Source organism: Pseudochaenichthys georgianus, chromosome 7, assembly GCF_902827115.2.
Source record: "Pseudochaenichthys georgianus chromosome 7, fPseGeo1.2, whole genome shotgun sequence".
Taxonomy (NCBI): Eukaryota; Metazoa; Chordata; class Actinopteri; order Perciformes; family Channichthyidae; genus Pseudochaenichthys; species Pseudochaenichthys georgianus.
In genome coordinates, this window is record NC_047509.1 from 8768760 (window position 1) to 8794233 (window position 25474).

At 40.9% G+C, this 25474-nt stretch overlaps 2 protein-coding genes and 1 long non-coding RNA gene across 4 annotated transcripts; all 3 read left to right on the forward strand.

The window, feature by feature from the left end:
- Positions 1–3554: 3554 nt before the first annotated feature.
- On the forward strand, positions 3555–4591 carry LOC139434086 (uncharacterized). The gene is made up of 2 exons (XR_011643505.1): positions 3555–3596; positions 4089–4591. It is a non-coding gene; the product is annotated as an uncharacterized lncRNA (long non-coding RNA).
- A 4193-nt stretch (positions 4592–8784) lies between these two features.
- Positions 8785–16596, forward strand: ppdpfb (pancreatic progenitor cell differentiation and proliferation factor b). The gene is made up of 5 exons (XM_034087873.2): positions 8785–8961; positions 10162–10257; positions 11935–12012; positions 15510–15603; positions 16094–16596. Exons 2-5 carry the CDS (start codon positions 10203–10205, stop codon positions 16200–16202), a joined length of 336 nt encoding a protein of 111 aa, XP_033943764.1. The 5' UTR covers positions 8785–8961; positions 10162–10202; the 3' UTR covers positions 16203–16596.
- A 2127-nt stretch (positions 16597–18723) lies between these two features.
- LOC117449933 (G2/M phase-specific E3 ubiquitin-protein ligase-like) lies at positions 18724–24928 on the forward strand. Of its 2 annotated transcripts, XM_071203729.1 has the most exons (11): positions 18724–18832; positions 19020–19144; positions 20245–20551; positions 20636–20700; positions 21242–21294; positions 22027–22063; positions 22253–22320; positions 22397–22456; positions 22565–22669; positions 24289–24503; positions 24596–24928. In XM_071203729.1, the coding sequence occupies exons 2-11, from the start codon at positions 19034–19036 to the stop codon at positions 24826–24828; spliced, it is 1254 nt and encodes a 417-aa protein (XP_071059830.1). In that variant the 5' UTR covers positions 18724–18832; positions 19020–19033; the 3' UTR covers positions 24829–24928. The 2 variants fall into 2 exon arrangements, with proteins under 2 accessions (XP_071059830.1, XP_071059831.1); XM_071203730.1 differs by lacking the exon at positions 24596–24928 and having other exon boundaries at positions 22881–24377.
- The last annotated feature ends 546 nt before the right edge of the window (positions 24929–25474 follow it).

Genomic DNA, 25474 nt, shown 5'->3' on the forward strand with positions numbered 1-25474 from the left:
ATTCCTTAAATTGTCTTAGTATTAACACTAGGGAAACCGGTTGCCCTGCATAACTTATTGCGTCAGTGTGGAAACAGAATTTGGACCCCTGAGAGAAGTTAAAACTCAGTCCTTTAAACCCTTTAAAATGTAAATCACATGATTTTCAACATTCTTCACAAACTGATTTAAATAATGTATGCAACTGTCTTTTCACACAACTGGTTTATTAACAGTAAACCAACACAACAATCGGTGGTTAAATATACTCTGAATCAACATACAGCTGCTACAAAAGAATTTCAGATTTTGTAGTAAATGAAGTCAGGAAATGATGCAACAAAAGAGTGATGCACTTTAATGGCTGTGGTTTTGGAAAGAACAGCTCGTTCCTTTCAAGAGAAGTGACGTGTGTCTCTGTTTAGGCTCTAGATGTGTCTGCGCGAATATCTATCTGCAGTTAGAGCAACAATCTTAACTTAAACTATAGTGACAATACTCAATCCACATCACACTGCTTACCCTTCAGGTAACATGGCAGGCAGGGCATGTCTCAAAGCATTGCTGAGGTTGAGTCAGCTATTGCTCAGACCCAGTGGCGAGCCGTGACTTTTCTACCTAGGCCCTCTGACCCCACCCCCCTCTTCCCTTGAAAAAAAAAAATGTTATTACGTCACAGCCTATAGTATACTTCTTCAGCGGAATATCAAAACAGCGGCCCAGGGTGCAATACGCAAATTAACGCGTGCGCACACACACATCATCTCGGCTCGCGCAGCACACACACAGACAGACATAGATTGCGCAATAATGTATTGCGCACCTTGGAGGTGCAGCGCAGGCATATTGTCACTCAAGAGATGCGTAGTTCATTTGGAAAACATGTTTTTCTTTTAGCCTATTTACCTCGTTAACGTAAATAATACTCTTTCATGCTATCCGTCATTACACTTGCGACAGCGCTGATCAGGTCATTCTGAATCCTTGAAGATGTGCCGGTAAAGACTGTTGATGTGGCGAGGTGTGGTGTGCAGGTCGCTGTCATATTCTGCCACTAAATCCAGCAACTCTATGTAATTCCCCTTGTTTGATGAAGTTACACTCTCATCGTGACCTCGGAACGGCAACTCCTGCTTGCCCAAGTACACCACACAATTTATGAGGCGTTTCAAAATTCCTCGGTTCCTCTTCACCTTTTCATTATGAATGATGACACCCCGGCGTTGTTGCTCATCCAGCTGGAGCTCTATCCTGGTGTCCCCAAATGTTTTAAGCCGAATAGTAGCTCTGAGGTGACCTGAAGCATTCTGATGGCGATGTGCTGATTTGGATAAACTTCCTAAATCAGAATATCCATCTTTGGCCCATGACCCACTGTCCGCTCCAAAAAGCAAGCAATCCCAGCAGTACAGCTTTTGTTCCCTGGTTGATCCGGTCATCCAGTTGTATCTGGCGTAATTGCCGATATTAAAATGCCTCTCGAACCGTTTGGTTTTTTGAACCAAAATAAGCTGTGGTGTTGGTCGCCCTTTGGTAATTAACTCCAATTTATCCGTGTAACTCATTCTTGAAAAAGACTCAGTTAGTAGTTTCGCAACGATGTCATCACTATCACTAACGTGAGCCATCGTGAATGAACGTATGCTAATTATCTAATTCCTAGCTTGACCCGTTGATATATCACATGCATAAACTTGGCAGCGCAGCGGGCGGAACCTGTCATAAAGTCCGCGATAATAAAGCCCTCCCATTTAGAGGGGAGATATGATTGGTCAATTGGACTGTCACTTGACATTACTCTCTCGTTGAGTTTACTATAGCGGGCCCTCTGTGAATCGCAGAGAGGGCCAGACGAGCTTTTTTCATGTAACGGTTAAGCTAACCCTTCACATTCAAACAGAAACTGAACAGGCAGATTCGAAGGATTTATTTCTTTGGAAATGTTATTTTAAATACAATTAAATCAAGTTTTTTTCGGTAAAACTAATGAAAAATATAACAAAAATAATATTTAAAAAATATATATTTAAAAAAAATATATTTTTTAAATGTTTTTAAATATTATTTTTTAGAATATCTTAGGCCCTCACAGAGGGCCTAGAGGGCCCTGACCGCTCGCCACTGCTCAGACCACACAGAGCTACTATTGTTGAGTCATCGTGCCCCCTTATACACCATTCTAACCCTCAGCATCAGTTCATATCTTCATCTCTAATTCTGGCTCAGTGTAGCTTCAGGTAAAAACCATGTGCTCTGACCGAGAAGTGCTGGCTCGTGGTTTTCAGTTGCCATGCCTGATTTAATAGCTATGTCAGCTTTTTAATGGTGTCAGGGAATATTTGTACACAGCGACGTGGATACACATGCAGTGCAAATCAAAGTAGGGGAAATATGTGTGTACATGGAGAGTGAAGTGCACATACCTTGTTTAGTAAGTTTTACAAACTGTTTTTTCCTTAGCTGTGAAATCATGGCACTATTTATATCCAGAAACATCTTTAAAACATAGTTAAAGATGTCTTTTAGATTGCTTAGTAGTTTACACGTGTTACTTGATTAGACGATTTACCTGGTTTGCTTGGTATAATTAGGAAGTCAGTATTTGTCCTTAAGTGACACCACTTTGAGAATTTGACCTAGAAGTTCATTATGACACACAGCAGCTGTAGTATAACTTGAACTGCCTGTATGCAAATTCAGCTGTTCAGTCACTACCCAAGGCGCCGCAGTCTGTCACAGGGCCAAACACGAGGGCTGACGGGGGGGAAACCCGAGTCATGGCTCACTCGGTGTAGCTGATGAAACACACTCGACTCAAACACACACAGTAGTCTACATTCTTACGCTTAATAAGTTATATGTCACCTATTATTGAAAATCCACTTGTTCATGTCTCTTCTACATCAATATGTGTCCGCTCTGTGGAAAGAGATTCTGAAAGTTTCAGGAAAAAAGATTTGCTCACCTTTTTGTCCTGATCCATTTATATAAAAACCTGTCTGAAAATGAGCTGATCAGATTTTGGCCACTTTATGATGTCATAACGATTTTTTTTGACTTGTGTAACCATCAGCCAATCAGCAACCAAGGTAGTCCCCCACACCCACACCTTACCCTGAATCTCCTCCTAGAGCACATTGTGTTCTTTCTAACCACATACCTCTCAGAGGGCGTGGGGAGGGGCTCCTTATTTGCATATCTAAAGTAACAGGACAGAGAATCAGCCACTTTTGAAATAGGGCTTGAATGAACAGAGGGGATTGTGGGTATATGCTGCAATGATCTGTTTGGTGTTTGGAGTCCATAAGCACTTCATGAGGCTGTTTTGTGTATCTTCTGAGAACTGTAACCATATGATGATAACCGTATAATAGGGGACCTTTAAGTCTGCTTTCTCATTAAGTGGCATACAATGTTTCTAGTACAGCCTCACAATGAAGACCTTATCAATGTACAGTAGATACTTTGTTGCCCTGTATCAACCTGTATCTTCTTCAATTATCGGACTCCACAGGACTCCCTAAAGCAGTGACTCTGTGGCCTGATTGGTTGTCCAGTTTCGGCTTTGGGAAGCTAGTCCCGGGGATGACTCCACTGACTGAGGAGGCACAGCAGAAGTAAGTATATGCACACTCACTGCTGACTCATCTCCTAATGCTGCCACTGCTCCTTAGGCTTATTTTAATCCTGATCATTCTTTGTACACTCACTAAAAATGCAACGCTGCTGTTTTTTTTTTTTTAAAACCTTTGTAGAGCTCAATTTAGAGCTGCAGATGAGTCCACGACAGATTTGTACATTTTGTAAAATAAAGCTACCAAAAAAACCTGACATGATATTTGCAGTGGGTTTTCGCAATCCAATACCGTAAGTGGCCGGATTGGTAGAACCTGGCAGTAAAGCAGAGTTTTGCACTGTATTCAGCTTTTACTTTAGGACATGAATAGAAAATATATCTGTCCTGGCTGGCAGTTGGAAGTGGCTACAGGCTAAGACCGGTCCCTGTGTAAACAAATCACTCCTTAGCCATCTGACACAGTCACACCCTTTCTGTTATAATGACTCAAGAATAGCCTTTCACAATATCTCCATCCCTCTTTGCCTCTCAGGGCGAGGGTCCAAGGTGCAGTGACCAATGGTCAGATCACCTGCGTTGCCAGGGAGATGGTGATGCGACGGCAGGTGAGTGAGAGCAGCGACGCCGGAACCTCCTCCTGATCTGCAGCTCACTCTGATCCACGATGGGGGGGAGGGGGAAATCGGACCAATGACCAACGCTAGGTGACGGAAGGATGTCCCCGTTAGCAACATTATTAGTATTTTTCTGTTATTATAATTCATTGTAGACATAGGCTGCTTCTGTCTCTCTAACCGTGTGGTTTTTGTATTGACAACAAAGAAAAAGAAGAATTGAAAAGAATTAAAAAAACAAGACTATGATGCAAGTGATAAGCTCCTTTGTGTTTTTTTTTTTACATTTGTACTGTGTTTGTAATACTGTGTTGCATATACACACTGTGTGGTGCATACACATCACTTGCCTTTGTTAAACATTTTACACTTTTGTCACCTTGTGATTGCAAATGCAATAAAGTAGACTCTTGCAGCCTAATGTTCTGTGTTGGATTCACGTCTTCTTTCACACACAACACCAAAGCAGACGTTTTTAGCACAAACATCTTTCTCTGACCTTTTTAAGAACATGATTTAAATTCTGTTTATACCTACATTTTATAATAAGTGGTGTCCCAGTAGCTGTTGGTTGAAATGGCCTGATAAGGACCAGTATGTAGAAGAGTCAGTGTTTGGCAGGTAGTGGGTTCACTTGTACTCGATACAGAGCTATTCCAGGAACAAAGTAAACGCACAGAGAGAACAGACTGGTGCTCGCAGTGAACCCAGAGGCTGGGGTTGTGTAACTTTTTGTTTGGTGCCTAACACACACCACATCTGGAAACAGTCCAGCAGCCTCTGTGGATGAAAAAACAAAACATTCCGGCACATACCGGTTTCAACTTCTGGGGTCTTGCTCCTGTTTGCTTACACTTTCAGAGGCGATTTTCTTTGCAAATGTCTCACATCCTTGTTATTTATTTTTTTACACATCTAGGGAATCTTATGTTTAGGAAATATATGACTGATGTTAATGTTGGAATGATTACGTTCACTCTCCAAATAACAAAACAGTCAGTAAAGTTAGTAACGTTTGCAATCATTGTAATTGCTACCTGCTACATCATGATGACTTTGTTGATTATATTTGTTTTATTTATTTGTACAGTTGATATAACAGAAAATGTAAAAACTCAAGAACACTATATCCTCAACAGTACAACAACAACATACATACGCCGCCGGTCCACACTGCTGCTCAAATGGAGCGCACCTTTTCAATCTGGCGGGGTGTCAAAACTCCACCCTCTGCATGTGTTTGTTGCACACCTGCAGCCGCTGCAGGTCACACTAATTAACTAATGATACAGTTGTAAACACTTTTTACTACTTACTACCACTCTTGTTGTAGGACTATCATAAAAAACGGACCTACAAACAACAACAGGATGTGGCCTTGTGGTGGTGTTATGTTAATGTACCATTTCTGCAAATTTGGAAGTCTGAATATCCGGAGCTGTTTGAGACCGCACCGTGAATCTGCCCAGACGTTCAATTTACCGGGAGAGCTTATTTTCACTAAGGTAGGAGCATGGATGTATAATAATAAGCGTAGAAGCAGATTGTGAATAGAGAAGTCCCTCCCTTTCCGGTGGAACTCATGGGACCTTATTCCGAAAAAATGATGTATTGAAGTCAATGGCGAGAGAAAAATTATCTTTCGATCCTGTTTGAATTGTGCCACGAATTACTCATATGATGTTTGTCAATCTTAACAAATAATGTTCATGTCAAAAAAGTGACAGTTTGTCGTAAAACTGTTGAAATATAAGAATATGAAAAATATGCAGCTAGAAACACACAATAGCCAGCATGTGTAGTTATGGGGTGAGGGAGGGGGACGGGGTGGACCCGTTCAAATCCAGTTTTGGACAGTCTGCCTTGGTTCCATCCCATTTCAAAGTGCTGTTCGACTCTCGGCATAACTCTCGGCGCACAGTCAAACATCCAATCACAGAGCTTGAGGACTATCACGGGGTTTGTCAAGCGAAGCGGAGAGAATACTTACTTCCGGGTGTAAAATTCTCTAAAGCAACTACTATGAGCTGCTCCGACCCTCGGTCCTGACGGACTCCAACTTGTGTTTATTAATCAAACAAATAAATAAACACAAGGATAAGTGTGTTATTGTTGAGTAAATAACAGTGTGTGGTTTAGAAAAGTAGGTGGCCCTGAAGTGCAAGACACAACACATTCACACAAAACACAACAGCATTTCACAAAACACCACAGCATTTCACAAAACACAACAGCATTTCACAAAACACCGCAGCATTTCACAAAACACCACAGCATTTCACATTGGACGGAAAGGGTATTCCTTAGGGAGAACACTTCTTGTTTGTGATTGGACAGAGCCAGCCAGAGAAGCACTGCTGTGATTGGTTGTTTTTGCTGCCAGTCAAGAGAAATGTCGCTTCGTCATTGGTCAGTGACCGAAAGTCTAGAATATCCGAAGGCACCGGGCGGTTTTACTCATAGACTGTATATACTTTTTACTCTGCGTGTTTTCGCCCATTGCGCGCGCGACTTCTGACTCTGAAATTATGTATTGTCCGCGTTGTGGGAAGACATTTCAGTCACTTCAACATTTTTGCAGTTATTGTGGACAGTCATTGGCTGCATTAAAAGAAACTAAACATGAACCGGACTTCAGTGGCCCGATTCCAGGTAAAACATCAACTCAAACTGTGTAACAATGCTCTGTAAAACCTTTAAGCCTGTCTCGTGATTCATGTTTGAACCATAGACAAGGTTTTAACTCATACTCGCATATAATGTGAATGCAAATAAATAACCCAGGCTAAGTTCAGCTTGGTTATCATAACATTGTTTTTCTCTGTTTGTGTAACGTTAGCTGCTGCCCCAAAAATGCCATCCCTGAAAACTTTCCTCGAGTACAGAAGTAAGAAGTCAGACGAAAGGCTTAATTTCTCTTGCCAGAAGAGAAAAGTGAAGAAGAAAGAACAGACACAAGTACAGGTAGCCAATAGGGGGAGGAAGTGCTGGAAGATATGGTTTACTAGGCAAGATAGATGGTACCTGTTTTAGGTGATTAAATAATTACTTTTACTGTGTTACAATTGGACAGCTCAGATGTATTAGTAAATCATGAGTACAGGGACAAATGTGCAGTAGGTCCTGGCTCATTTCGTGGCATCTGCAGGCAGTGGAAAGTCCTTCCGGCATATGCCACAGAGGCCGCTACTCTGTGGTAGCTGTGGCAAGTACTTCCGGCATATGCCACAGAGGCCGCTACTCTGTGGTAGCTGTGGCAAGTACTTCCGGCATTTGCCACAGATGCCACAACTTGCGGAGGCATCTGCCGCTGCTCAACGGGAGTTGCCACAAGATGCCAGAGTAAGAGAACGTTTACGGTAGCTGCCACTCGCATTCCGTGGCAAATGATGTTATTTAAACCGTATTTATCGTGTAAAAAGCTGTTTGGCATGACTTTATCGAACTGATCTGTACACAGGACTGATGATCTGTCCACAGGGTGGGTTGTAACGGAATACATGTAAAGGCGTTACGTAATCAGAATACAAAAACAAGTAGCCTAACTGTATTCAGCTCGCGTTACATTTGAAAAAACTAATCCGAATACAGTTACTTTCGAAACCTGAAGGAATACATTTGGAATACTATGGAATATTGGTGGAAAGGGAGCAGCGGTAAATTAGATGCATTTCGTAGATTTTACCGCCAGAGGGGAGCTCTTATTACGGTGTGTTTTTTCTCTGGGTCATGCTCACTGTGGTTTGTGATATAGGCCTACTACTCTGACTATAACAGTATCACACTTTAAAAGTCAATTAAATTAATCTTATTTTTGAACTTTACCCTATAACCCCTATCCTTTAACAAAAACACTTGTTGAGGTATGCTACAAAATTATAAAAATAAAGGCTACACATATTTAAAATAGACCTTTATTAATCCCCACAGGAAAATGCAAGTGTCATTTGTTTAAGTGAGTAAAGAGATTAAATACAAATGAGCCTATAGGCTATTGAGGAAATAAATAAGTAGAGAACAATTGAAAAAATAAAGAAAATCATAAATGACAAGAAGTAAGCTACATAAAGTAAAGATACAATTAAAATGATTAGTACTGAACATTTCCTACCAAGTTCAGTACAGTAATTTAACATTCTGTTTTTAACTCATATTAATAAATTCACATGTATATAGTTTACTTGCACATTGCTCACTTGCAACTATTTTGTTCAATTTCTGGTCTGTTCTACTCTACTAACTTCTACTTTATTTCATTATTCATTATTTGTTATTTATACTTATTATGTTGCATTGTTGAAGGAGCCTAGGTCTTAAGATGTGCATGTCAATATCTACACTGTAGCTACTGTGAATATGACAATATAAAGCCTTTGAATCTTTAATATACCTGAGTAAATTAACCCTATATTCCACCACTGTGGCTTTTTTTGTTGTAATATAAAATACTTTGAATTGTTGTGTTTAAAAGTTTCTACAGTATTGAGTGTAGCGTGGATGTACACCACATGTGCACTTCATGGTACAATCCCTGCGCAACACATGGGCTGTTATTGAACACGCCCCGCCCCCTGCATGATGTGACGTCACCGCCCGGCTCTCTATAAAACCACGAGATGACCGTTTATGCCAACAACAATCCGTTGATCTCTGCTCGGACCTTGGAGGGTTACATTTAACCAACACTTATTTTCAAATGGGCCTCGTCGCCTAGCGTTTACTCCCCCAGCCTTGCCGACTGAGTTGAATTGGGTGCTACTGAACATCAAGAACGTTTGGGTTCCTAAAAAGGTGAGGGTTTCCCCGGGTTATGAAATGGTGGTAACACTGTTTTTGGTGGTGGGGCGACCTAGCGATTCTATGCTAGTTTGTTATGATCTGTTGCAGAATCTCTGTGTTGTTTAAAAATAATATATATATATGCTATGTATGTAGTATTTTCTCGTTGTATTCGTATTTTCTCATTCATAGCAATACTAAAAGTCCTATTACTGATGTTGTCGTCGTGTCGACCTCAGTTTGAATATCAACATCACTGTTATGATTTGTTTTTTGTCTTCGTATCGTTCGAGACAAAATGTCCTCAGTGTGAAAGAAAGGATCCGTCTGTTTTTGCTTTGTTCATGTACACTCTTCAAGACAGACTTTACCAGCACTCATATTTCTCTGATTTTATACGTAAAAAAGGTCGGTTTTTCTGCATGACATTTAATGTAAACAAGACTCCTGTAAAACATGGGGCTGTACGTCATTGTAGTGTAGGTGTGAACGTGATGTTCCAGCGAGGAGGAAACTAAGAATTCTGTATACCAACGATGTACAATGTCCTTCAGACATGAGCAGTTAATGTGCATTTTGTTTTAATGTGTTGTGGATGTTACTCGTTGGAGCCTCATGTTTGTTTCTTTTTACATCCATCACATACTGGGAGTCCAGGATGTTTTTCTCTTTTGTATGGGTTACATGTTCCTTTGTATCATCAGCCTGAAGGATTAACGCCAGTTGATTAAGTGTTTGACGTCATTTATCAAGCAAACAGCCAAACATGTGCCTGTTGATGTAGTCCCTGTACCTTAAACACACACACAGACAAACAGTTAGAAGAGATTAAAATAAAGAACAATACACAGTTTTTATATATGTATCACAATTCTTATGGATTTTGTTCAGTTGGTTGGACAGAACAAGACATTGGAATAATTAAATAGGCATTTTTCTGATTCATCATTTTCCAGCAGCAATTTATTGACTTAACAATTACTCAATTCATTAAGGAAGGGATAGACACACAAAACAACAACGTTAAGTTCTTAATTGTACAACTGGTTAATTATGATTAGACAAGATAATGACATATAGCTTAATAATAATAATTAGTTGCATCCCTTGTAGTGATTTGAAACCATCATTCTTCCTGTTTTGAAACCTCTGGCTGTGGATATTCTTCCATGTATGCTGTCTAGTGTTGATCACACTGTTTGCCCTCCCCAGGTTTCCATCCAGCACAGCGTACAGAGACCAACTACAGTAGAATGGCTCTATTCCAGCAGGCGGGTTCTCTCGTGGCCACCACTGATTACTATCGAAGTGAGTCTCTCCTTTTTGTATTCCCTTATCACACAAATGCAGATGTTCACAACTGGAGTGGAGTGCACCAGATGGACGTAAAAAAGTAGGGCTTAACTCTAACGTCGGGCTTAGCTACGTCCGACATAGTGATTCGAATTTACACCGAGTGCACCCAGCCTGACTAGTCTCGGGGTGTAGCTGCGCCTGGTCTTAAGATGCGCGTCCACACGCGAAACAGTAATTGTTGCCAAGCAAACGCCATTATACAGACTTAGAGGACCGCAGAGAAGAGGGAATTCCCACACCCACAGCGTCAGCGATGACTCAAGGGGAATCCCAAATGGCCACACCCCGAAAGAGAAAGAGGGATTTGTCAGAGCTACAGCGGAACTGACGGAGAAAGAAATCGGTGCTGGAGGGCCAATGAAACTTGTCTTATAGCCCGACATGCAGTTGTGCGATGAACATTAATCATGTCTCCCACAGTATTTTTGAAAGGCCCCGTTCGCGTAGAATCTGAGCGCAATCAGCACCTGCAAGGTTGGGGAGAGCGCAGCGTTTCGATCTGATCCGTGCTGGAGTTGAAGGGAGATCTCCTCGATTAAATCAAAAAGGGCTTGTCTGCCGAAACCTCTATCAGTTCACTGTCTGAATAGATGTCCAGTGGGTTTGTTCGATCACGGACGACTCTTTCTCTTCTTAATGCCCTTTCATTGTTAAACATGTAAACAAGACGCCCTGCCATTGTTAATATCCTTCTTGCCTGTTTTACGTTACTATGGATACTAGTCTGTCTTTCCGATTTACGCCTGCTCCATACTAGGCGTAACAGTTACACCCGGGCGCAACGCATACAGGGCTTAAGTCTAAGTGGTGCACTAGTCATATCTTTAGCTTTCGGTTCTACGTCGGACGCAGAGTTACGCCCAGCTGGTGCACTCCACTCCTGGTGACTAACTCTGAGTCTGCCGTACGATTGACTTAATATAATTCCTACTAGCTTCCGCTCTTTAAAGGGTTAACATTTGAGATGTAATGAGTCACCTTGGGTTTCTCTGTTTAAAAGGTGACTAGTATATTCGGGCCAATAATCTGGTTCGCTGGGTAACGTTTTAATACTGGTAGCATCATTGTTTGAACATGCGTTCAGAGTAGCTAATAGGTTATCCTTGCAAGTGAAATAAAGTCCCACCCTGCGTGGGTTTAGTAATGATCCTTTCAAGCTTGAATATAAAACCAGATATATTTTGATTAGTGCTTCAAGGGGAAGTTGCAGTAGGTTTTTTTATTTCAAAGTTACACCCTTCCTGTGTTTCCCAATGTCTTCGATAGCTTCTTGAGATCACATCTTTTTCTTCAGAATATGGGATGGTATAAATGGGTTTGGTTTAGGTTCCTCAGAGTGCCAAATAGACTTGTAACCTGTCTTAGTAAATCAAATCAAAAGCTTGCATTACAACCATAGAGTGGCCCCTCGGTCTGCGGTTATATGACGAGAGGATTTTTCGTGTCCATGTGAACGGGGCGTTCACATGGACACGAAAATTAAAAATCCCCTCACCACTCTTAAGGCTAGATATTATGCAAGTACGTCCATTGCAATCCTTGGATAATGAATTTGGAATTATTTAACCTTCTTTAGTTTGGTTGAGTCCCTGTGATTAAGCTAAACACTATTTTTCTCTCCTCTTTCAGGGCGCATCGGCTCTACATCCAGTAGCAGCTCTTGCGGCAGTTCGGAGTACAGTGGAGAGGTCATCCCTCACCATCCAGGTGTGTGTTACTCTTCATGAACATTCCTTAAATTGTCTTAGTATTAACACTAGGGAAACCGGTTGCCCTGCATAACTTATTGCGTCAGTGTGGAAACAGAATTTGGACCCCTGAGAGAAGTTAAAACTCAGTCCTTTAAACCCTTTAAAATGTAAATCACATGATTTTCAACATTCTTCACAAACTGATTTAAATAATGTATGCAACTGTCTTTTCACACAACTGGTTTATTAACAGTAAACCAACACAACAATCGGTGGTTAAATATACTCTGAATCAACATACAGCTGCTACAAAAGAATTTCAGATTTTGTAGTAAATGAAGTCAGGAAATGATGCAACAAAAGAGTGATGCACTTTAATGGCTGTGGTTTTGGAAAGAACAGCTCGTTCCTTTCAAGAGAAGTGACGTGTGTCTCTGTTTAGGCTCTAGATGTGTCTGCGCGAATATCTATCTGCAGTTAGAGCAACAATCTTAACTTAAACTATAGTGACAATACTCAATCCACATCACACTGCTTACCCTTCAGGTAACATGGCAGGCAGGGCATGTCTCAAAGCATTGCTGAGGTTGAGTCAGCTATTGCTCAGACCCAGTGGCGAGCCGTGACTTTTCTACCTAGGCCCTCTGACCCCACCCCCCTCTTCCCTTGAAAAAAAAAAATGTTATTACGTCACAGCCTATAGTATACTTCTTCAGCGGAATATCAAAACAGCGGCCCAGGGTGCAATACGCAAATTAACGCGTGCGCACACACACATCATCTCGGCTCGCGCAGCACACACACAGACAGACATAGATTGCGCAATAATGTATTGCGCACCTTGGAGGTGCAGCGCAGGCATATTGTCACTCAAGAGATGCGTAGTTCATTTGGAAAACATGTTTTTCTTTTAGCCTATTTACCTCGTTAACGTAAATAATACTCTTTCATGCTATCCGTCATTACACTTGCGACAGCGCTGATCAGGTCATTCTGAATCCTTGAAGATGTGCCGGTAAAGACTGTTGATGTGGCGAGGTGTGTGTGCAGGTCGCTGTCATATTCTGCCACTAAATCCAGCAACTCTATGTAATTCCCCTTGTTTGATGAAGTTACACTCTCATCGTGACCTCGGAACGGCAACTCCTGCTTGCCCAAGTACACCACACAATTTATGAGGCGTTTCAAAATTCCTCGGTTCCTCTTCACCTTTTCATTATGAATGATGACACCCCGGCGTTGTTGCTCATCCAGCTGGAGCTCTATCCTGGTGTCCCCAAATGTTTTAAGCCGAATAGTAGCTCTGAGGTGACCTGAAGCATTCTGATGGCGATGTGCTGATTTGGATAAACTTCCTAAATCAGAATATCCATCTTTGGCCCATGACCCACTGTCCGCTCCAAAAAGCAAGCAATCCCAGCAGTACAGCTTTTGTTCCCTGGTTGATCCGGTCATCCAGTTGTATCTGGCGTAATTGCCGATATTAAAATGCCTCTCGAACCGTTTGGTTTTTTGAACCAAAATAAGCTGTGGTGTTGGTCGCCCTTTGGTAATTAACTCCAATTTATCCGTGTAACTCATTCTTGAAAAAGACTCAGTTAGTAGTTTCGCAACGATGTCATCACTATCACTAACGTGAGCCATCGTGAATGAACGTATGCTAATTATCTAATTCCTAGCTTGACCCGTTGATATATCACATGCATAAACTTGGCAGCGCAGCGGGCGGAACCTGTCATAAAGTCCGCGATAATAAAGCCCTCCCATTTAGAGGGGAGATATGATTGGTCAATTGGACTGTCACTTGACATTACTCTCTCGTTGAGTTTACTATAGCGGGCCCTCTGTGAATCGCAGAGAGGGCCAGACGAGCTTTTTTCATGTAACGGTTAAGCTAACCCTTCACATTCAAACAGAAACTGAACAGGCAGATTCGAAGGATTTATTTCTTTGGAAATGTTATTTTAAATACAATTAAATCAAGTTTTTTTCGGTAAAACTAATGAAAAATATAACAAAAATAATATTTAAAAAATATATATTTAAAAAAAATATATATTTTTTAAATGTTTTTAAATATTATTTTTTAGAATATCTTAGGCCCTCACAGAGGGCCTAGAGGGCCCTGACCGCTCGCCACTGCTCAGACCACACAGAGCTACTATTGTTGAGTCATCGTGCCCCCTTATACACCATTCTAACCCTCAGCATCAGTTCATATCTTCATCTCTAATTCTGGCTCAGTGTAGCTTCAGGTAAAAACCATGTGCTCTGACCGAGAAGTGCTGGCTCGTGGTTTTCAGTTGCCATGCCTGATTTAATAGCTATGTCAGCTTTTTAATGGTGTCAGGGAATATTTGTACACAGCGACGTGGATACACATGCAGTGCAAATCAAAGTAGGGGAAATATGTGTGTACATGGAGAGTGAAGTGCACATACCTTGTTTAGTAAGTTTTACAAACTGTTTTTTCCTTAGCTGTGAAATCATGGCACTATTTATATCCAGAAACATCTTTAAAACATAGTTAAAGATGTCTTTTAGATTGCTTAGTAGTTTACACGTGTTACTTGATTAGACGATTTACCTGGTTTGCTTGGTATAATTAGGAAGTCAGTATTTGTCCTTAAGTGACACCACTTTGAGAATTTGACCTAGAAGTTCATTATGACACACAGCAGCTGTAGTATAACTTGAACTGCCTGTATGCAAATTCAGCTGTTCAGTCACTACCCAAGGCGCCGCAGTCTGTCACAGGGCCAAACACGAGGGCTGACGGGGGGGAAACCCGAGTCATGGCTCACTCGGTGTAGCTGATGAAACACACTCGACTCAAACACACACAGTAGTCTACATTCTTACGCTTAATAAGTTATATGTCACCTATTATTGAAAATCCACTTGTTCATGTCTCTTCTACATCAATATGTGTCCGCTCTGTGGAAAGAGATTCTGAAAGTTTCAGGAAAAAAGATTTGCTCACCTTTTTGTCCTGATCCATTTATATAAAAACCTGTCTGAAAATGAGCTGATCAGATTTTGGCCACTTTATGATGTCATAACGATTTTTTTTGACTTGTGTAACCATCAGCCAATCAGCAACCAAGGTAGTCCCCCACACCCCACACCTTACCCTGAATCTCCTCCTAGAGCACATTGTGTTCTTTCTAACCACATACCTCTCAGAGGGGCGTGGGGAGGGGCTCCTTATTTTCATCTAAAGTAACAGACAGAGAATCAGCACTTTTGAAATAGGGCTGAAACAGAGGGGATTGTGGGTAATGCTGCAATGATCTGTTTGGTGTTTGGAGCCAAACACTTCAGAGGCATGTTTTGTGTATATCTGAGACCTGTAACATATTGATGAAAACCGTATAATAGGGGACCTTTAAGTCTGCTTTCTCATTAAGTGGCAACATGTTCTAGTACAGCTCACAATGAAGACCTTATTCAATGTACAGTAGATACTTTGTTCCCTGTATAAACCTGTATCTTCATTATCGGCCTCCACAGGACTCCCTAAGCAGGACTCTGGCCATTGGTGGTCCAGTTTCTTCTTTGGGAAACAGCCGGGGATGACTCCACTGACTGAGGAGGCACAGCAGAAGTAAGTATATGCACACTCACTGCTGACTCATCTCCTAATGCTGCCACTGCTCCTTAGGCTTATTTTAATCCTGATCATTCTTTGTACACTCACTAAAAATGCAACGCTGCTGTTTTTTTTTTTTTAAACCTTTGTAGAGCTTCAATTTAGAGCTGCAGATGAGTCCACGACAGATTTGTACATTTTGTAAAATAAAGCTACCAAAAAACCTGACATGATATTTGCAGTGGGTTTTCGCAATCCAATACCGTAAGTGGCGGATTGGTAGAACCTGGCAGTAAAGCAGAGTTTTGCACTGTATTCAGCTTTTACTTTAGACATGACATAGAAAATATATCTGTCCTGGCTGGCAGTTGGAAGTGGCTACAGGCTAAGACCGGTCCCTGTGTAAACAAATCACTCCTTAGCCATCTGACACAGTCACACCCTTTCTGTTATAATGACTCAAGAATAGCCTTTCACAATATCTCCATCCCTCTTTGCCTCTCAGGGCGAGGGTCCAAGGTGCAGTGACCAATGGTCAGATCACCTGCGTTGCCAGGGAGATGGTGATGCGACGGCAGGTGAGTGAGAGCAGCGACGCCGGAACCTCCTCCTGATCCTGCAGCTCACTCTGATCCACGATGGGGGGGAGGGGGAAATCGGACCAATGACCAACGCTAGGTGACGGAAGGATGTCCCGTTAGCAACATTATTAGTTATTTTCTGTTATTATAATTCATTGTAGACATAGGCTGCTTCTGTCTCTCTAACCGTGTGGTTTTTGTATTGACAACAAAGAAAAAGAAGAATTGAAAAGAATTAAAAAAACAAGACTATGATGCAAGTGATAAGCTCCTTTGTGTTTTTTTTTTTACATTTGTACTGTGTTTGTAATACTGTGTTGCATATACACACTGTGTGGTGCATACACATCACTTGCCTTTGTTAAACATTTTACACTTTTGTCACCTTGTGATTGCAAATGCAATAAAGTAGACTCTTGCAGCCTAATGTTCTGTGTTGGATTCACGTCTTCTTTCACACACAACACCAAAGCAGACGTTTTTAGCACAAACATCTTTCTCTGACCTTTTTAAGAACATGATTTAAATTCTGTTTATACCTACATTTTATAATAAGTGGTGTCCCAGTAGCTGTTGGTTGAAATGGCCTGATAAGGACCAGTATGTAGAAGAGTCAGTGTTTGGCAGGTAGTGGGTTCACTTGTACTCGATACAGAGCTATTCCAGGAACAAAGTAAACGCACAGAGAGAACAGACTGGTGCTCGCAGTGAACCCAGAGGCTGGGGTTGTGTAACTTTTTGTTTGGTGCCTAACACACACCACATCTGGAAACAGTCCAGCAGCCTCTGTGGATGAAAAAACAAAACATTCCGGCACATACCGGTTTCAACTTCTGGGGTCTTGCTCCTGTTTGCTTACACTTTCAGAGGCGATTTTCTTTGCAAATGTCTCACATCCTTGTTATTTATTTTTTTACACATCTAGGGAATCTTATGTTTAGGAAATATATGACTGATGTTAATGTTGGAATGATTACGTTCACTCTCCAAATAACAAAACAGTCAGTAAAGTTAGTAACGTTTGCAATCATTGTAATTGCTACCTGCTACATCATGATGACTTTGTTGATTATATTTTGTATTTATTTAATTGTACAGTTGATATAACAGAAAATGTAAAAACTCAAGAACACTATATCCTCAACAGTACAACAACAACATACATACGCCGCCGGTCCACACTGCTGCTCAAATGGAGCGCACCTTTTCAATCTGGCGGGGTGTCAAAACTCCACCCTCTGCATGTGTTTGTTGCACACCTGCAGCCGCTGCAGGTCACACTAATTAACTAATGATACAGTTGTAAACACTTTTTACTACTTACTACCACTCTTGTTGTAGGACTATCATAAAAAACGGACCTACAAACAACAACAGGATGTGGCCTTGTGGTGGTGTTATGTTAATGTACCATTTCTGCAAATTTGGAAGTCTGAATATCCGGAGCTGTTTGAGACCGCACCGTGAATCTGCCCAGACGTTCAATTTACCGGGAGAGCTTATTTTCACTAAGGTAGGAGCATGGATGTATAATAATAAGCGTAGAAGCAGATTGTGAATAGAGAAGTCCCTCCCTTTCCGGTGGAACTCATGGGACCTTATTCCGAAAAAATGATGTATTGAAGTCAATGGCGAGAGAAAAATTATCTTTCGATCCTGTTTGAATTGTGCCACGAATTACTCATATGATGTTTGTCAATCTTAACAAATAATGTTCATGTCAAAAAAGTGACAGTTTGTCGTAAAACTGTTGAAATATAAGAATATGAAAAATATGCAGCTAGAAACACACAATAGCCAGCATGTGTAGTTATGGGGTGAGGGAGGGGGGACGGGGTGGACCCGTTCAAATCCAGTTTTGGACAGTCTGCCTTGGTTCCATCCCATTTCAAAGTGCTGTTCGACTCTCGGCATAACTCTCGGCGCACAGTCAAACATCCAATCACAGAGCTTGAGGACTATCACGGGGTTTGTCAAGCGAAGCGGAGAGAATACTTACTTCCGGGTGTAAAATTCTCTAAAGCAACTACTATGAGCTGCTCCGACCCTCGGTCCTGACGGACTCCAACTTGTGTTTATTAATCAAACAAATAAATAAACACAAGGATAATTGTGTGTTATTGTTGAGTAAATAACAGTGTGTGGTTTAGAAAAGTAGGTGGCCCTGAAGTGCAAGACACAACAGCATTTCACAAAACACAACAGCATTTCACAAAACACCACAGCATTTCACAAAACACAACAGCATTTCACAAAACACCGCAGCATTTCACAAAACACCACAGCATTTCACATTGGACGGAAAGGGTATTCCTTAGGGAGAACACTTCTTGTTTGTGATTGGACAGAGCCAGCCAGAGAAGCACTGCTGTGATTGGTTGTTTTTGCTGCCAGTCAAGAGAAATGTCGCTTCGTCATTGGTCAGTGACCGAAAGTCTAGAATATCCGAAGGCACCGGGCGGTTTTACTCATAGACTGTATATACTTTTTACTCTGCGTGTTTTCGCCCATTGCGCGCGCGACTTCTGACTCTGAAATTATGTATTGTCCGCGTTGTGGGAAGACATTTCAGTCACTTCAACATTTTTGCAGTTATTGTGGACAGTCATTGGCTGCATTAAAAGAAACTAAACATGAACCGGACTTCAGTGGCCCGATTCCAGGTAAAACATCAACTCAAACTGTGTAACAATGCTCTGTAAAACCTTTAAGCCTGTCTCGTGATTCATGTTTGAACCATAGACAAGGTTTTAACTCATACTCGCATATAATGTGAATGCAAATAAATAACCCAGGCTAAGTTCAGCTTGGTTATCATAACATTGTTTTTCTCTGTTTGTGTAACGTTAGCTGCTGCCCCAAAAATGCCATCCCTGAAAACTTTCCTCGAGTACAGAAGTAAGAAGTCAGACGAAAGGCTTAATTTCTCTTGCCAGAAGAGAAAAGTGAAGAAGAAAGAACAGACACAAGTACAGGTAGCCAATATGGGGGAGGAAGTGCTGGAAGATATGGTTTACTAGGCAAGATAGATGGTACCTGTTTTAGGTGATTAAATAATTACTTTTACTGTGTTACAATTGGACAGCTCAGATGTATTAGTAAATCATGAGTACAGGGACAAATGTGCAGTAGGTCCTGGCTCATTTCGTGGCATCTGCAGGCAGTGGAAAGTCCTTCCGGCATATGCCACAGAGGCCGCTACTCTGTGGTAGCTGTGGCAAGTACTTCCGGCATATGCCACAGAGGCCGCTACTCTGTGGTAGCTGTGGCAAGTACTTCCGGCATTTGCCACAGATGCCACAACTTGCGGAGGCATCTGCCGCTGCTCAACGGGAGTTGCCACAAGATGCCAGAGTAAGAGAACGTTTACGGTAGCTGCCACTCGCCTTCCGTGGCAAATGCTGCTATTTAAACCCGTATTTATCGTGTAAAATGTCGCTGTTTTGGCATGACTTTATCGAACTGATCTGTACACAGGACTGATGATCTGTACACAGGGTTGGGTTGTAACGGAATACATGTAACGGCGTTACGTAATCAGAATACAAAAACAAGTAGCCTAACTGTATTCAGCTCGCGTTACATTTGATAAACAACTAATCCGAATACAGTTACTTTCGTAAACCTGAAGTGAATACATTTTGGAATACTTATTGGAATTATTGGTGGAAAAGTTGAGCAGCGGTAGATGCCTCCAAGTTGTGGCATCTGTGGCATATGCCGGAAAGACTTGCCACAGCTACCACAGTGTTTTTGTTATTGGCATTTTATTTTTGTTTGGCAAACAGACAATCAGGGAAGAATTATGGTAGTGTTGACTTGTACGTACATACATACATGCATGCCTGTATGTATATTGTTGTATAGTGTTTTTTTCTAAGCATTTTCTGCTACACAGGGTCTGCACACTGAGATATTACAGCACATAATGACTTGTATAATAATAGTTACTATCCACTGTTAATTGTGTGGTTTCATGTACCAAGTTTTTATTTATTTTATTTAACCAGATAAAAGCATTTAGATAGAATCTGATTTACAAGTTGATTACACCTAATTTATTTTCTTTGCACAGATAAACATTGGAATCATGTCTCTTCAAAAGAACATCATGAAACCTGTCAGAGGGAAAACTCTTCCACTGATTCTGGATCCTGACACTGACGCAGCTGGGTTGCATGGATTGGCAGTCAAGAAGATGACTGACTTTAATTCAGATATGGATCAGGGCCCCTATGTCCTCATTTACCCAGACACATCAGAAGTCATTAATATTCCTGGTACTTCAACGCCATTTAATCTGAGAGAGTATAAAAAGGAAATAGGGAAAACCTACAACCGAATTGCTCTCTTTATATGTCTTGAATCAGATTATGACAAAGGTAAGTCCTTTTTTTCAGGCTATGCAGATTTAATTTCAGGTTGGTCAGCAATAAAAATGTCACTCACAAGCTGCTTTACCATAGGTGAACAACAAGATGCATCAGACTCTGATCTGGAAGTCTTCGTGAGACGCAACAGACGGACTGAGGTTGACCTTGCTGACACACGTGGTGTGTGTGTGTGTGTGTGTGTGTGTGTGTGTGTGTGTGTGTGTGTGTGTGTGTGTGTGTGTGTGTGTGTGTGTGTGTGGGTGTGTGTGTGTGTGTGTGTGTGTGTGTGTGTGTGTGTGTGTGTGTGTGTGTGTGTGTGTGTGTGTGTGTGTGTGTGTGTGTGTGTGTGTGTGTGTGTGTGTGTGTGTACAAGAAAACCAGATGTAATGTATGTGGTTATTAAGCTGTCTTTCTTTATGTATTTTCTGTCTTACTTCCAACGTGACTCCTGTGTGCACTTTGTCTTCAAAAAAAGGCGCATCATTTCCAAATGAATTGACAAACATACTTCATAAGAGTTTGTCGAAAGTTTGGACACACACAAGCAGATCAACTTTTTATGTCAATTTCCCAACCAAAAGGTGCATAATTTTTTCAAGTGGATTCCCATAAAATGGCTTAAAAAAAGTCTGGCGACACATGCAGCATTTACAGATCAAGTAAGGTCACTATGAATACTTTTTTTACTGTATTTTTCAGCCCTGGGAACCTGAGCATGAAAGTACTCCAAAAAGCATTGCAGAGAAAACAAGGTAAAAGGTTCATTCTTGGCACTGTGTATTATAAACCTTTGGAGAAATGCAGTGGTGACTTACTCTTTAAAGGGTTTTGACTGCATTTGTTGGACCCGTTATCAGAGTTATTCTCTTTGACTACATGATGTGAATATCCCTTCTTTCGTGTGCAACCAAACGTTTAATTATTGTATTGTAAGTATGCTAATACAGCTGCATTTCAGGTGTTACCTGCATCACTATACATAAATATAAATAATTGATATATATATATATATACACAACAAATATATATAAAAAAAAAGACGGTTACATGACATGTTAATGTAATAAAATAACAATCGACAAAAGGGGGAAAATGAAAGAAAAATAGCAAAAACAAAATAACAAAATAACAATCAATAACCAAGGTTATTGATTTCATTAAGGTTAATGTTCTATATATTTAGAAAATGTTGTTATTATTATTGTTATTATTCCTCCTTGGCCACAATCTACTATCCTAAGATTCCTAATACAATTTTAGGAAATTATATCCCAAAAAACACAATGTATAGAATTTGTCTTCACCACAAGCCAATTATAAATGTAGTACTTAAATCGAAATGCATTAATTGGACTGGATTAAAAAAAACGTGTTAATGTCAGTCATGGCAAATACTCGTACATTAATTCTGTATTTCTTTGTTTCTTTTCTTTTTGTTCTCTGTCTTCCTCCCTCTTTCTTCCATCCTTCTTTCCTTCAAACAGCTCTTCCAGGGCATCATATCAGAGTGAAAAGGAAGAGGTAGAGTATTTGTGCTGTTTCCTTCCTTATAATCCATGTAAAACATTTAAGTTAAAAGAAATAAACATTTAAAAAATGCCTTTTTGGTAAAACTATTACATTAGACATTTAAAGTATTATTGCGTTTTTAAACTGTATGTAATATTTTGATTTGTTCACATGTATGCTAAAATGTTAATCTCAAATCAGATACTCATTTCGGACACTGATGACCCCAAAGAGGGCACTTCTCAAAGTTGGAGGAACACTGCTACAAGGTATTGACTTGAGCCACTGATCTGTATTCATATTATTACACAAGACAGAGACCCTACACTAATGTTTCATGATTAGTGTTCCAGATACCCCTTCCAACATGACTGCTGTGAGGTCCACTGTCAACCCATTGTACAGGTAATGTTTAGTTTAACCATGCAAGGTTGCAACGTTCACCATGCAAGATTCAAGGTGTAGAATAAAGTGTTGTGCACCATTGTTTTCATAACATTTGGTTTTTTGCAGCACATACACACAGTTGTATGCTCCCATTGCAATTGATGAAGATGAGGACGGGAGTCAAGATTTCAATGTTGTGCCCATAAGCGCTGACCCTGCAAAGGAAGCTGTGTAAGTTGTAATTGTATTGGCTCTAATCTTTGAATGGAAAACTTGTGTGGTATTGGAGGTCAAGGTAACATTAGAAGAAACATTTCAATCACATTTGATGTAACATACAAAAAACAGTGTTATAGTATTTAAAGTCCCTTTTCCAGAGTCTGTACTTGAACATTATTTGATATGCTTAATTGTATTCTGTTATCTATTTATGTCGTTTAAGGGATACAAGTATATCTGCAGCCCATATTATTGAAAACTTAGCAGATGCCATAGACCACAACACTGTCAGCAGATTCAACATAACTCGCTCAAATGTTTGGGATGGAGCTGTCAGAGGGTTCAGACGTTCAACCTTCTGTGAAAAGTCTGACTTGCTTGTGAGGTTCACGGATGATGCAGGCTCTGTGGAAGAAGGAATAGACGCAGGTGGACCAAGGCGAGAATTTCTGACACTCCTCATGAGCTTTTTGCAGTCTCGGCCTATTTTTGAGGGACCTCCACAGAGTCGGTACTTGGTGTACAATGCTGCAGGTTTGTTGTCAGACCAGCCCTTGCATAGTTGGATTTAATCATAATTATTCTCCATAGATCATGTGACAGAGCTCAAGTATGGTAATAGTTACTATGTCAACGGGAGGAATAATATACTGAAGTATTATTTATTTTAGCAGTTTTAATGTAACTTTGTGAATATGTGGGTAGATAAAGGTCCCCTGTGGAGTTTTTAGCTCTAGTAGGGTTATGTGGCAGTTATTTTATGACTGGGCCCCTGTTCTGTCCCACATCAACATGGGAACGCTGCAAGACACATATTACAATGATCTACCAGTATCAGAAATGCACCAGCATAGACATGAAAAAGACTGCGAGTCTGTACAAATTGATGTAAACATTGTTTAGCTTTGTACATTTTTTTATACGCTACATTCAATTCTGATTATTTGTGAGTTTAAAAGTAACACTTAAATGCCAATACGCGTTTGATATATAGTAGGTATCACAGACTACCTTTAATGTAAACATTCATTGAGTTTATTAAGAAACTCCACAGGGAACATTTTTACATGTGCTTTACAGACAGGGAAAGTAGCTATCAATTTGTAAAATCGTTATCTATGAGAAAGAATGAGTTCAACTATAATTTGCTTGTAAAGCTGCAAATATTATGAAGCTACATTTTTCCATAACATCTCATGAAGACAACTCTAAATGAAGCTGAGCGCAAGTTCAGACAGGAAGACCTAACACTCCGTATTGCTCGTCATGGCAATACTCGCTCCCTCCACTGGATGACAGGGAGCGCCACTCCTTAGCCAACATATCACTTCCCTCCATTCACAAGCCTGATTATCGCACCTGTTAATCCCTCTATATATGCTCTCCCCTTTCCTATCAGCTGTCTTCCAGGCGTCAACGCGCAACCCTCCTCCACCCCTTCGCCTCCTGCTTCCAACTCAGGGCCAAGCTCAACCTTCTCCCTTCCAACCGGACCTAACCACTTATCACCACCACCACCAGGTCTAGACCCAGGGGGGTTCATCGGAAACGGTTCTTTCCCTTCCCGAATGATGTCCTACAAAACTGCATATGTTTTACTGCCTGTAACAATTCACTGTATTCTTGAACAGATTCAAAGATGGACTGGCTAGCCTACACTTTTTGGATGCCCTTTGCCAACATCCGAGTGTACTGGCTCCAGTGCTGTGTCATACGGACAAGAGGCTGACTTCAGTTGAAGTGGAACGACTCTTCTTACCACAGCTCAGTCCAGCAGGGAGCAACAGGAGGACGACAGAAACCGTGGCACTCAGCTTCTGGGCAGACTATTTGATGGACTGTGAAGGTGTGTACAGTAAAATACTGTTCGGATCAGAATAGGATCTGCTGTTATTACATGAATGTTAATGTATTTAATGACAGCTCTTTGTTTCACAGAACAAGGACCAGTGTCACTGGAGGAGTTGTACATGTTCATCACGGGCCTGAAGACAGAACCCCCTGCAGGAATGACACCCCATCCATGTGTCACGTTTTCACAGGAGACTATATATCCCCTGGCAAACACCTGTGCAAACACCATAACACTTCCACTACTAGGAACGTACGCTAATTTCAAAGCCAATATGGACTTTGGCATCCAAAACTCCCCAGGTTTTGGATGTCTGTGAAATGGTAAAAGAAAAGGGGTAGAACACCATCACTGCAGTATAGGTTTTTTGAGTTTTATAAATGTGTAGAGTTCCTCATGTTTGAAAAAAAATGTTTCATACAGCGTTTTCACAATAAACATTTATTTTCTTAAATGAAAATAAATCACTGTTTCCCAAATCCTCAAATGTCTTGTGCCAACTCTGTTAAGGCTCACGGCTGCCCAACTGAAGGTACTGTCCCATTCACAGCCCAGCTATTCCCTTCAGTGTAATCAACAGCTGGGATGCTGCTTGCCAGGTATCTGGATGTTGAAGTCCATGTTGTTGCATTGCCTGCTGAAAATAGTCATTGATGTCCGGATCACCACATGGATCTTCTGTCTGATGCCCGTCTTGAAAAATGTGGGTTGATGCTTCATCCAGAGCAAAGCCACAGTCCCGTGACCCAAACCTATAAAACAGTTAGTATTATAATGATGCTTGAGGGGAGATGCTTGGCAGCAAAGTATGAGAATACTTTATCACAACGACACACTTGTGTTATGTAAACTATAAATGCTCTGAAATGTTAGTTTTTGAAACTATGTCATGATGTGTTTTGTGGCCACCTTGGTCATTATTATTATTAGTGTGGTGTAAGCCTCTATGGGTGTAAGCTCATATT

Excerpts from the sequence above, each read along its gene's own strand:
- ppdpfb (XM_034087873.2), top strand. The coding sequence starts at position 10,203 with ATGGCTCTATTCCAGCAGGCGGGTTCTCTCGTGGCCACCACTGATTAC. Across the intron at positions 10,258-11,934 it reads CACCACTGATTACTATCGAA|GGCGCATCGGCTCTACATCC; the intron begins GTGAGTCTCTCC and ends CTCCTCTTTCAG. Across the intron at positions 12,013-15,509 it reads GGTCATCCCTCACCATCCAG|GACTCCCTAAGCAGGACTCT; the intron begins GTGTGTGTTACT and ends CGGCCTCCACAG.
- LOC117449933 (XM_071203729.1), top strand. The coding sequence starts at position 19,034 with ATGCCATCCCTGAAAACTTTCCTCGAGTACAGAAGTAAGAAGTCAGAC. Across the intron at positions 19,145-20,244 it reads AAGAACAGACACAAGTACAG|ATAAACATTGGAATCATGTC; the intron begins GTAGCCAATATG and ends TTCTTTGCACAG. Across the intron at positions 22,457-22,564 it reads ACTGTCAACCCATTGTACAG|CACATACACACAGTTGTATG; the intron begins GTAATGTTTAGT and ends GGTTTTTTGCAG.